The sequence below is a fragment of the Bos mutus genome, chromosome 19 (genome assembly GCF_027580195.1).
Source record: "Bos mutus isolate GX-2022 chromosome 19, NWIPB_WYAK_1.1, whole genome shotgun sequence".
NCBI classification, from domain to species: Eukaryota; Metazoa; Chordata; class Mammalia; order Artiodactyla; family Bovidae; genus Bos; species Bos mutus.
In genome coordinates this window covers 61,741,793-61,755,298 of record NC_091635.1, presented here as the reverse complement: position 1 = coordinate 61,755,298, position 13,506 = coordinate 61,741,793, and the positions used below count along the sequence as shown (strand labels likewise).

At 37.5% G+C, this 13,506-nt stretch overlaps 1 protein-coding gene across 1 annotated transcript; it reads right to left on the bottom strand.

Moving 5' to 3' along the window:
- Positions 1–5,477: 5,477 nt before the first annotated feature.
- LOC102265863 (olfactory receptor 4C3D) lies at positions 5,478–7,916 on the bottom strand. The gene is made up of 2 exons (XM_005891044.3): positions 6,996–7,916; positions 5,478–5,519 (listed from the first exon to the last, which is right to left on the bottom strand). The coding sequence occupies exons 1-2, from the start codon at positions 7,914–7,916 to the stop codon at positions 5,478–5,480; spliced, it is 963 nt and encodes a 320-aa protein (XP_005891106.3).
- Positions 7,917–13,506: the final 5,590 nt, after the last annotated feature.

The window sequence follows — 13,506 nt, the reverse complement described above, 5'->3', positions numbered from 1 at the left end:
CTCAAACACTTGAATTTCATTTCCTGAGCCTATTTCATCCCATTTATCATGATGCACAGGAAGGGAATATATCTGCAGAAAAAATCATCAGGTGGATTTTCATTAACACCAGAAGAGTCTACAGAGTATAAATAATCTAGGAAATGAAGGTAAGCAGGGAGATGAAGGAAAAAAAATACCTCCCACTGAGAATAATGTCTCAATGACACTCTTCACAATGTGGCCAATGATCAGATAAGTGCTTAGCTATTTTTCACTTCATGATATCAAGGAGAATTGATAAGTGAGAAGAGTAGAGGAAGTAAAGACTAAAAGACCTGATAATGTTGTCTAACTTCACTGAATCACATTTTCCTCCTGTATAAAATGGAGTGAAGACCTCTCTAATAATACTTGCTGCTACATGATGTAAAGAACCTATCAAAGTGTATGCATCATACACGCCTCCAACAGTTGTACACTCATTCCACTCACTTAATGCCTAATATTTTTATGGAATTAAAAGTTCAGATTAAACCAAAATATCCTTACATAACAGATCCAAACATTGCTTATGCCATTATTTTTAGTGAAAAACATATTTACTACTTTTTTTTTTTTTTTTAAGTATCAGAAATAAGCAGACGACAGTTGGTTCTTAGGGGAGATTCGTGGTGATGGAGCAACGGATCATCTAAACAAGCATTAAACTTACAAACCATCAAGACTATCCACTGACAATGCCAGAATGCTTTGCATTTCCTCTTCAGTTCTTATACTTTGATAGATTGCTGTTTGCAAATAATAATTTATACATCATTAACCTCCTCGCCCTTCCATTGAGTCCCAGGTATGGCCTCTAAGACGTAATCATTGGCCTGAGTTTCCCTCTCCAAATCCTCTGTTTGATCTTAGCATAGAAACCACACTCATTTAGTGCTATTCCCATCCTTACCCCCAGAACACTATCCTCTCTTCTGTAAAAATCATTAGACAAAATGAACCACATAGCATTTAGTCGAGATTCTGTTGAAATGTTTAATTCTCATCAGAATTACAAATTGGATAATTTTATTTTATTTTTAATATGCTGCTGCTAAGTCGCTTCAGGCATGTCTGACTCTGTGCGACCCCATAGATGGCAGCCCACCAGGCTCCCCCGTCCCTGGGATTCTCCAGGCAAGAACACTGGAGTGGGTTGCCATTTCCTTCTCCAGTGCATGAAAGTGAAAGGTGAAAGTGAAGTCGCTCAGTCGTGTTCAACTCCTAGCGACCGCATGGACTGCAGCCCACCAGGCCCCTCTGTCCATGGGATTTTCCAGGCCAAGAGTACTCGAGTGGGGTGCCATTGCCTTCTCCGTATTTTGTTTAATATAATTTTTTTTTGATTTTAATTGAAGATTTATTACTTTACAATATTGTATTGGTTTTTAGATTAAATACTGATGATATGTTTTAGACCTAGACTTTGTTGGAAAATGTTTGGTTTCTTATGAACTGGAGACATTTAGTGCGGGTGGCTGTGACCAGCCCATTTAGCACGGGTGGCTGCGACCTGCATCTTTAGTGCGGGCGAGAGGAGCCACCCCACATCAGAGGTCAGGGGCAGAAGCGGGAGGACCCCATGCCTGAGAGGAGGCAACCAAGAGGAATTACCCCATGTCCGAGATCAGGAGCAGAGGCCGAGCAGGCTGTGACAGCGCAGAAACAGCCTAGAGGAGCTACCCCATGTCCGAGGCCAGTAGTGGCGACCAGGAGGACCTACCCTGTACCCAAGGCCAGGAGCTGCGGCCGGGAGGAGCAACCCCACTTCCAAGGAGCGGTGGCTGTGCTGGTGCTGGAGGGCCTAGCTATTCCATGTTCAAGGTCAGAAGGGGAGGTGGTGAGGAGATACCCCTCATCCAAGGTAAGGAGCAATGGCTGCAATTTGCTGGAGCAGCCATGAAGAGATACCCCATGTCCAAGGTAAGAGAAACCCAAGTAAGACCGTAAGTGTTGCAAGAGAACATAAGAGGGCAGACACACTGAAACCATAATCACAGAAAACTAGTCAATCTAATCACACTAGGACCACAGCCTTGTCTAACTCAATGAAACTAAGCCATGCCCGTGGGGCCACCCAAGACAGGCGGGTCATGGTGGAGAGGTCTGACAGAATGTGATCCACTGGAGAAGGGAATGGCAAACCACTTCACTATTCTTGCATTTAGAACCCCATGAACAGTATGAAAAGTCAAAATGATAGGATACTGAAAGAGGAACTCCCCAGGTCAGTAGGGGCCCAATATCCTACTGGAGATCAGTGGAGAAATAACTCCAGAAAGAATGAAGGGATGGAGACAAAGCAAAAACAATACCCAGTTGTGGATGTGACTGGTGACAGAAGCAAGGTCCGATGCTGTAAAGAGCAATATTGCATAGGAACCTTGAATGTAAGGTCCATGAACCAAGGCAAATTGGAAGTGGTCAAACTGGAGATGGCAAGAGTGAACATTGACATTCTAGGAATCAGCAAATTAAAATGGACTGGAATGGGTGAATTTAACTCAGATTACCATTACATCTACTACTGTGAGCAGGAATCTCTCAGAAGAAATGGAGTAACCATCATGGTCAACAAAAGAGTTCAAAATGCAGTACTTGGGTGCAATCTCAAAAATGATAGAATGACCTCTGTTCATTTCCAAGGCAAACCATTCAATATCACAGTAATCCAAGTCTATGCCCCAACCAGTAACACTGAAGAAGCTGAAGTTGAACGGTTCTATGAAGACCTACAACACCTTTTAGAACTAACACTCAAAAAAAAGATGTCCTTTTCATTACAGGGGACTGAAATGCAAAAGTAGGAAGTCAAGAAACACCTGGAGTAACAGGCAAATTTGGCCTTGGAATACGGAATGAAGCAGGGCAAAGACTAATAGAGTTTTGCCAAGAAATGCACTGGTCATATCAAACATCCTCTTCTAACAACACAAGAGAAAACTCTACAAATGGACATCATCAGATGCTCAACATGGAAATCAGATTGATTATATTCTTTGCAGTTAAAGATGGAGAAGCTCTATACAGTCAACAAAAACAAGACCAGGAGCTGACTGTGGCTTAGATCATGAACTCCTTATTACCAAATTCAGACTGAAATTGAAGAAAGTAGGGGAAACCACTAGACCATTCAGGTATGACCTAAATCAAATCCCTTATGATTATACAGTGGAAGTGAGAAATAGATTTAAGGGCCTAGATCTGATAGATAGAGTGCCTGATGAACTATGGAATGAAGTTCGTGACATTGTACAGGAGACAGGGATCAAGACCATCCCCATGGAAAAGAAATGCAAAAAAAGCAAAATTGCTCTCTGGGGAGGCCTTACAAATAGCTGTGATAAAGGAGAAGCAAAGGAGAAAAGGAAAGATATAAGCATCTGATTGCAGAGTTCCAAAGAATAGCAAGAAGAGATAAGAAAGCATTCCTCAACATTCAATGCAAAGAAATAGAGGAAAACAACAGAATGGGAAAGACTAGAGATCTCTTCAAAAAAATTAGAGATACCAGGGGAACATTTCATGCAAAGACGGGCTCGATAAAGGACACAAATGGTATAGACCTAACAGAAGCAGAAGATATTAAGAAAAGGTGGCAAGAATGCACAGAAGAACTGTACAAAAAAGATCTTCACGACCCAGAAAATCACGATGGTGTGATCACTGACCTAGAGCCAGACATCCTGGAATGTGAAGTCAAGTGGGCCTTAGAAAGCATCACTATGAAGAAAGCTAGTGGAGGTGATGGAATTCCAGTTGAGCTATTTCAAATCCTGAAAATGATGCTGTGAAAGTGCTGCACTAAATACGCCAGCACAATTGGAAAACTCAGCAGTGGCCACAGGACTGGAAAATGTCAGTTTTCATTTCAATACCAAAGAAAGGCAATGTCAAAGAATGCTCAAACTACCGCACAATTGCACTCATCTTACATGCTAGTAAAGTAATGTTCAAAATTCTCCAAGCCAGGCTTCAGCAATATGTGAACCGTGAACTTCCAGATGTTCAAGCTGGTTTTAGAAAAGGCAGAGGAACCAGAGATCAAATTGCCCACATCCTCTGGATCATCAAAAAAGCAAGAGAGTTCCAGAAAAACATTTATTTTTGCTTTATTGACTATGCCAAAGTCTGACTGTGTGGATCACAATAAACTGTGGAAAATTCTGAAAGACATGGGAATACCAGACCACCTGACCTGTCTTTTGAGAAATTTGTATGCAGGTCAGGAAGCAACAGTTAGAACTGGACATGGAACAGCAGACTGGTTCCAAATAGGAAAAGGAGTATGTCAAGGCTGTATATTGTCACTGCACTTATTTAACTTATATGCAGAGCACATCATGAGAAACTCTGGCCTAGAAGAAGCACAAGCTTGAATCAAGTTTGCCAGGAGAAATATCAGTAACCTCAGATATGCAGATGACACCACCCTTATGGCAGAAAGTGAAGAGGAACTAAAAAGCCTCTGGATGAAAGTGAAAGTGGAGAGTGAAAAAGTTGGCTTAAAACTCAACATTCAGGAAATGAATATCATGGCATCTGGTCCCATCACTTCATGAGAAATAGATGGGGAAACAGTGGAAACAGTGTCAGACTTTCTTTTTTTGGGCTCCAAAATCACTGCAGATGGTGACTGCAGCCATGAAATTAAAAGACTCTTACTCCTTGGAAGGAAAGTTATGACCAACTAGATAGCATATTGAAAAGCAGAGATATTACTTTGGCAACAAAGGTCCGTCAAGTCAAGGCTATGGTTTTTCCAGTGGTCATGTACGGATATTAGAGTTGGACTGTGAAGAAAGCTGAGCACCAAAGAATTGATGCTTTTGAACTGTGGTGTTGGAGAAGACTCTTGAGAGTCCCTTGGACTGCACGAAGTTCCAACCAGTTCATTCTGAAGGAGATCAGCCCTGGGATTTCTTTGGAAGGAATGATGCTAAAGCTGAAATTCCAGTACTTTGGCCACCTCATGCGAAGAGTTGACTCATTGGAAAAGACTCTGATGCTGGCAGGGATTGGGGGCAGGAGGAGAAGGGGACGACAGAGGATGAGATTGTTGGATGGCATCACTGACTCGGTGAACGTGAGTCTGTGTGAACTCCGGGAGTTGGTGATGGACAGGAAGGCCTGGTGTGCTGCGATTCATGGGGTCGCAAAGAGTCGGACACGACTGAGCAACTGAACTGAATTGTACTGGAGACAGCACAACTTAGTAAACGTAGTCACACCAGTATGATGCTCTGGTATTACAGTATGTGTAAATTATGGGGAAAAAATGGTTTCAGTTGATCATTGGATTTGAGAAAGTGATATTTCTGAGAAGTAACAGAAGTAACATTTGCTACAAGTGCTGTAGTCAGAGAACTTAAATTTATGAGTTATATAATGTAGGATGACTTTTTTTCCTTCAGATGCATAGAGGAGCATTGCAGACTTGCTATAGTTCATCTTAGCTATTTTATTTTTATGATGGACAATTTTAATACTGGGAAAGTCTGAAATGAATTTTTAGTTTTATAAATGGGAAAATTTATATTAATATATATCACATCATTGCTGATATTATAAATTACTAATAATATTAATATGATATATTATTGAATGTTTATTAATGGGAAAATCTGAAAGAAATTTTTAGTTTTATAAAAGAGACATACTTTGCAATACTATCAACTTGTGGTGCTGTATCTCTGAGACCTTTGCTATGAGGCTGCAGCAATACCAATATGATTTTCTTGAAGGACAAAGTGGATAATTTTGAATTATATAGATAAGAAACTACAGGTAAGTTTCTTATCTATATACCTAAACATAGTATGGACTACTAAGTTTCATTTGAATGAAAGCAAAACTAAGTTTTAAAGTTCTGGTCAGAAGTTCATAGCTGAAAGTTTTGAAAGAAAACTGTATTCTAGCTTTCCTGACACACACTGTGGGATAAAAATGTGTGATTTGATTTCAGTAAATTAATAAATATTCATGGTTTCAATTTGTTTCTTTGTAAAATGGGGATAATGGTAATGGAACCCCCAGTTTACATGGACAAATCAACTGAAGCAAATATCCCTTATAGATAATAGGGGGGGGTCATTTAATGTAAATATATGTATTAGACCCACACATAGCTACATATAGTTCCCTTCATAGCTTTGAATCTAATTAAATGACTTTCTGTTGAAACTTGATTTTAAAAAAAATGCTTGCCATTCTTATTTCAAATATTTCCTCAGTCTTCATATGGAGGAAAACATTTCCTTCATATTCAAGGAAAAATGAGCTATAAGGATATTTAAACAAAAAAGAAAAAGCAAATTAAGAGTAATTTCAAAATTTCTGGCCTAAATTATGTGGAAAAAAAATGAAGTAGATTGTGAGTTATTCATTCTCCTTTTGTGGGGCACTTTTCTATTTGTTTTTAGTAAATTCTTATTTCAGAAAAAGAAAATCTGTAGTGATTCTTGCACTTCCCATATGTCTCTTATTCATATATCTATCTGAAAATTTCTATACCAGACTACTTTCTCACAGGCTAAGCATAAATTAAAGAAGTTATGAAATCAGATCCTATGGAAAGCAACTTTCATCCAAGAAATACATATGAAGAATTTAGTAAAGGAGCGGTAAGACTCTGGAGAAAAATTATGCAACCATGATCCACTAGGGGATTAGAGTTCTTTCCCTTGCTTATTTAGAATCTATAAATATCAACATACAAGCCTTGGTAAAGTGCATTAAGAGTTATCAAAAAGACTGAAAAATAACTAGCCATTATCAAATACCCAACAAATGTTAGCTTCTAGTCATTTTTTCAGTGGATGAAGTACCTTTTTCTGGGGAGAAATCAGCTTGGAAAATATTTTTAATGGAAATGATCTAAAAATTTTCCTAAATTACTTTCACAATTTACAATAGGTAAAATCTTCCCTATGTATATAATTAATTACTTTCTCAGCCTCAAGGACAGCCTAAGCTACTCTCCTCTTCAACAAACTCCACGTGGCATTTTTCACCTCTGTGTTTCTCACTGTGTAAATGATAGGATTTAACATGGGAGTGATTATTATAAAGAACACACTCACCAACTTGTCCCCAGGGTAAGTGGCCACAGGACGCATGTAACTAAATATACAAGGGACAAAATACAGCACCACTACTGTAAAGTGGGAGCCACATGTGGAGAGGGCTCTGCGCCGTCCTTCAGAACCATGGGATTTCAGGGAGCTCAGAATGACTATGTAGGAGATGAGTAGCATGAAAAAAATGAGCAAGCACATGGCCCCACTGTTGGCTGCCACCACCATTCCAAGTGTGTGTGTGTGACTGCAGGCAATTTCCAAGAGTGAGAAGAAATCACACATGAAGTGGTCCATGACGTTGTGACCACAGAAGGTCAAGTCTACTGTAAAAAGAATCTGTACAGTAGCATGCAGGATCCCCCCAATCAAGGCCACCACAACCAGGAGCTGGCAGAGCCCCTGTTGCATGATGGCTGTGTAGTGCAGAGGCTTGCAGATGGCCACATAGCGGTCATAGGCCATGACGATGAGGACTATAATCTCTGATCCTCCCAGGAAGTGTACCAAAAAGAGTTGAGCCAGACATCCATGCCAAGAGATGGTTCTCCTCTGGTACAGCAGGTCAATGGCCATTTTGGGGGTTGTGGTAGATGTGTAAAAGGCATCTATGAAGGCCAAATAAGTGAGAAAAAAGTACATTGGAGCAGAAAGTGTGGGGCTGAGGGAGATGGTGATGGCAATGAGCAGATTGGCCACCATGGTAAACAGGAAAATAAGCAGAAAGACAATAAATAGTACTTTCTGCAAATGTGGATTTTGTGTGAGTCCCAAGAGAACAAATTCAGTCACATTGTTTTGAAGCATAAGAAGATCCATTCAGCATGTAACAGCTTCTTAGGGCCTGAATTACCTAAAAAGTAATAAAAAACAGTACTTGTTAATATTGAAAGGCTTCTGTTCTGAATTTCTGAGAACAAAAACAGTGCAGTCATTGTAAACATGGAGCATGTCTTTGGCATTCTTGCTCAGTATTTCCTTCAAGACTTTCTTACTTCTTCAATGATGGTTTTTATCTCTTCAGACTCCTAGTATCTATCACCTGTAAAATATTGCTAAGGACATTTGATACATGATTTACTGAAAAGCACTGCACTATGTATGTGAGGCAAGCTGGAATCAAGATTGCCGGGATAAACATCAGTGACCTCAGATATACAGATGACAGCACCCTTATGGCAGAAAGTGAAGAGGAACTAAAAAGCCTCTTGATGAAAGTAAAAGAGGAGAGTGAAAAAGTTGGCTTAAAGCTCAACATTCAGAAAACAAAGATCATGGCATCTGGTCCCATCACTTCATGGGAAATAGATGGGGAAACAGTGGAAACAGTATCAGACTTTGTTTTTTGGGCGCTCCAAAATCACTGCAGATGGTGATTGCAGCCATGAAATTAAAAGATACTTACTCCTTGGAAGGAAAGTTATGACCAATCTTGATAGCATATTAAAAAGCAGAGATATTAATTTTCCAACAAAGGTCCATCTAGTCAAGGCTATGGTTTTTCCTGTGGTCATGTATGGATGTGAGACTTGGACTGTGAAGAAAGCTGAGTGCTGAAGAATTGATGCTTTTGAACTGTGGTGTTGGAGAAGACTCTTGAGAGTCCCTTGGACTGCAAGGAGATTCAACCAGTCCATTCTAAAGGAGATCAGTCCTGGGTGTTATTTGGAAGGACTGATGATAAAGCTAAAACTCCAATACTTTGGCCACCTCATGCAAAGAATTGACTCATTGGAAATGTCTCTGATGCTGGGAGGGGTTGGGGGCAGGAGGAGAAGGTGATGACAGAGGATGAGATGGCTGGATAGTATTACCAACTCGATGGACATGAGTTTGGGTGAACTCCGGGAGTTGGTGATGGACAGCGAGGCCTGGCGTGCTGTGATTCATGGGATGGCAAAGAGTCGGAGATGACTGAGGGACTGAACTGAACTGAACTGATGTATGTGAGATCTGGATTTTCACTTTGATTCCTTCTCCATTGGACTTTGCTGCATCATCTCAGTATCTCAAACTTTCAAGCCCTCCTCTGTGTCTGTGAGGTTATAAGTTATAATTCTCAGATGTATCTTGTAGGCTCAGAGGTCCTGTGCAAATATAATTCTTTCCTCCATAATAATTTATATTTGAACACTCAGTTTTAACTGTGAAAACAAATACATGGTCAACAATTTTCTATCACAGTGAAGTGTGAGTCGCTCAGTCGTGTCCAACTCTTTGTGACTCCATGGACTATACAGTCCATGAAATTCTCTAGGCCAGAATACTGGAGTGGATAGCCCTTCCCTTCTCCAGGTTATCTTTCCAACCCAGGGATTGAAGCCAGGTCTCCTGCACTACAAGCAGATTCTTTACCAGCTGAGCTACCAGGAAAGCCTCTATCTATCATAAGCAAGTAATTTATGGAAATGTATATAAGTCCTTGGTGACACATCCACCCTGGTACCTATCAGAATACATAAGCTATTCAGGTGTGTTTTTTCTTTCTGGGAACTATAGTGTCTGGCATGATGTCTGCAGTGCCTGAAACCTATTAAGTGATAAGACATGCTTGGTAAATAGTCATTCTCCATGGATAAGAATAACTCTGCTTTTCCAGATTATGGGCTTTCCTGCTGGCTCAGTCAGTAAAGAATCCATCTGCAATGCAAGAGATGGGGGTTTGATCTCTGGGTCGGGAAGATCCCCTGGAGAAGGAAATGGCTACCCACTCCTGTATTCTTGCCTGGGAAATCCCATGAACAGAGGAGCCTGGCAGGCTAGAGTCCATGGGATCACAAGAGTTGGATACAACTTAGTGACTAAACCACCACCACACAGACCAGAAAACTACATGGATTCAAGTGCTGTTGTCCTCTAGCTATGTTTATTATTATTCTTTATGAGAAACATAAATTAATTATTGAAAGGTAGTTGCAGTCTAGGTTTATAATTTCTGGCACACATTATGTGGTAGGTATAAAAATAATTATTGCCTCTTGGAAAGAGCATGTTAGTATATCAAGATAATTATATTATTTTAAGTGATTTTTTTCTCCTTCGAAATTATATTCCACATATAATTTAACATAGTCACCTTCAAAAAATTGATAGTTTCAGTAGACTTGGATTAAAAAAAAAGAACTTGCATAGGTATTCAGTGGAAGAGAATTTGTTAAGAAAAGGAAATCCCTATTTTCAACATTCTAAAAGAAAAAAATATCGAGAACAGAGAGAAATAACATTAATAGATAAGTTATAGAGATAGGTAATACACTATACATACAAACATATTAAGACCAACTAATAGAAACACATTTGAAGTATATTACTATATTATATGTATATGTGTATACTGCATGTTCACTCATTCAACAAATATTTCTTTGATGCCCACTAAGTATGCTGAAGTATCCCTAGTAAATGCCCTTAAATGCCTGAAATGCTCTTACCAAACAGTAGCAGTTCATCCATGACAGGAAGGACCTTCCCACCCCTTCCTGTTTCTGCTACATGTGTTCTCATGGCCCCTTCTCCCATCTTCCCACAGCATCCATTCTGCAAAAAATATGTCTTTTCCTTTCAATGATACATGGATACTTTTTAAATTATCCAAAATGAAAATTCTATACTTATGGAAACAAAGTGAAAATACAGCGGAGCAAATACAGCTCCACTGTATATCCTTATTCTGAGATGGCACCCCCCTGCATACACCCTTACATAGAAAGAGACTAGTATGCATAAAGCAAGAATTAGACATATTATAAATACAAGTATTCTAGACGTAACTATGAAGAAATAGGTTTTTATTTTTTTTCTCTCCATAATACCTTTTTCTGGGAGGAAATCAGATGAAAAATAATTTTAATGGATAAAGATCATGATTTACAAATATGTTAAACATATTTTGGAAAATTGTGGAAAATTCAAAAACTACAATGATCACTTAACATCAGAGAAATGGATAAGTAATAGATAGTGCATCCTTTTTATTTAAGTGTAATTTTTAATATAAATGTTTTTTTTTTTTAAAATTTTATTTTATTTTTAAACTTTACAAAATTGGTCAGGTTCTTAAAGGAAATTCTTATGTTGTATTGCTAACTGGGAAACATTTTGATGTTATTCTTAACACTAATTATTTTTAATCCTAATTTAAATATGCATTAATAGGAAAAAAGCAAAATATCTTCATTTCTATATCGGTAGTATTGTAGTTGAGTCTACCTTTCTTGATATTTTGCATGCTAAAGAAGGGTGCCAAATTTCAGATAAGTGTGGATAAGGCATGATTCTATGATTTATAAAACCCATTTAAACCTGAGTTTATGATTTTATGTTTTCCTGAAAATAAAAATCTTACCTATGAACTTGTCTAATATACATGTCCATGGCCAGAGCCCAAGGCAGCTGTTAGTTCATAAACAAAGAAGTTATGTGATTAAAACTGTCTGTAAGTGTCTTCATTAATTTATAAATATTACCTTTCTGTAAGGTCTGTCTGTTGACTCTTAAAAGTACAATCACATGTTCTATTTGTAGGTAAATTTTATGAACTTTCTTAACTCTGGCTAATTGGACCCCAAGGGTATTTAATCATCCTTAGCATACCATGTCAACAATTCAATTATTTCATATAAATTAAATGGGCTTTGGAGGATAACTTTTTGTACTCATCTTTAATTTTGAACTTCTCCTTAGGTCTACATGAAAACAAAACACTATGACAAGAGAACAGAATAAGTTAATCATTCATGAATTTATGCATTTGATAACAAATGAGATTAATATGGAGCCTGAATATCACCATTATATAAATTAGTCAAAGTGGATAACTATCTGATGTAAATTTTTTTCATGATAATACTTATTACTTTCCATCTGTCTACCATTCATGCAAATCATAATTTTCACTACTGTTTTCAGATGCACCTTAAATGATAATACAAACTTTATAATAATACTTGCCACAAAGAATTGGGCATGACTTAACAACTGAACAACAGCAACAATAATATTGGCACTTCAAAACAAATAAAGCTTACAATACTTTTTCAAAATGGCTGCATCTTAAATTTATTCTGGGATTAGATTAATGTGATAATTATGAAAATAAGTCTATCGAATTATATTCAGAGATGGTAGAACACTATATTTTAGTCTTTTAAATTTACCTCATAATAGGCCTACTAAGTAGAGAAAAAAATAAGCATAATAAGTCTACTAAATAGAAAAGAAAATAGCCACAATTAATAGCAAGGAAATACATGAGACAGAATCAAAACACCATTTGCAAATTTAGAATAAGAAGCCAGGGCACTAAACTCAGGGACAAGATTTCTTTAAATTACTGTTTTTCAACATAAGTGTCATGAGAAGCTCAGGTTGCCACCTCATATAAGGCCTATTACAATTACTACTAAAATAGACTGATATTTGAAATTATATTGAAAATGTATTTAATTCAATTTAATTGAGAAATTTTCTTATATAGAAACATACACTGTTCAAATATGGTTGTATTAATAGAAGAAAAAATAGGTTGTACCTAACTTTTAATTGGCTCCAGAATATGTGTCACTGTGAGCAGCACATGTCATGAAGGAAAAGAAAACTGAAATGACATGATTAAACCTAGTTTGACTAAACACTCCAATATTATAAAAGGCAGTAATAATATGAGTGATGGTAGATTCCAAAGACAGTCTGAATGAGGATTTGAAGCTATCTAACAAACTATAGAAATATGGATTTTTCTGATTTTCACTCTGGAATGAAAGGCAGAATCATGTCAGAGAAACATCATGTACTGACAAGGGCATCAATTCCAAGCTCATAAAGATTGAAATCCATTCACTATGCTCATTGAGTGGCTGTTCAACTTTTACTTAAATAGCTATGGTACAGTGTAAATAGATTGCTTTACAACTCTTATACCTGTCTAGTCCAGCTGTCTAAGGCCTAGAGTTGCACCAAAATGGAAATAGAGTTAGGTCTAAATCAGTGAAGACTGTCCATGGCAATATATATATATACAGTCTTCACTGTATATATATATATATATATATATATATATATATATACACACACATATATATATATGTATTTTAAATACAAATAAATATATATATATATACACACACATATATATATATGTATTTTAAATACAAATAAATATATATATATATATATACACACACATATATATATATGTATTTTAAAGGAAGTCCTGAAGCTATACCAGGAAAGTGTGGTTTCAGATTACAAATCCAAGGACAGAATGGTTGAAAACCACTGAGAAAGAGCCACACAGATTCTCAAACTTAAAGGCTAAAATGGAATGAAAGCAGAAGAAATTATATATGAATCTTCTCATAGTTGACTGGAAAATAGTTGAGGAATGGTTTGACTTTTGATAGTTTCAGGG

Coding starts and splice junctions, on each gene's coding strand:
- LOC102265863 (XM_005891044.3), bottom strand. CDS start 7,916: ATGGATCTTCTTATGCTTCAAAACAATGTGACTGAATTTGTTCTCTTG. Junction 5,520..6,995: donor GTTTGTTGAAGAGGAGAGTA/GCTTAGGCTGTC, acceptor AATTCATTTCAG/ACTTTCCCAGTATTAAAATT.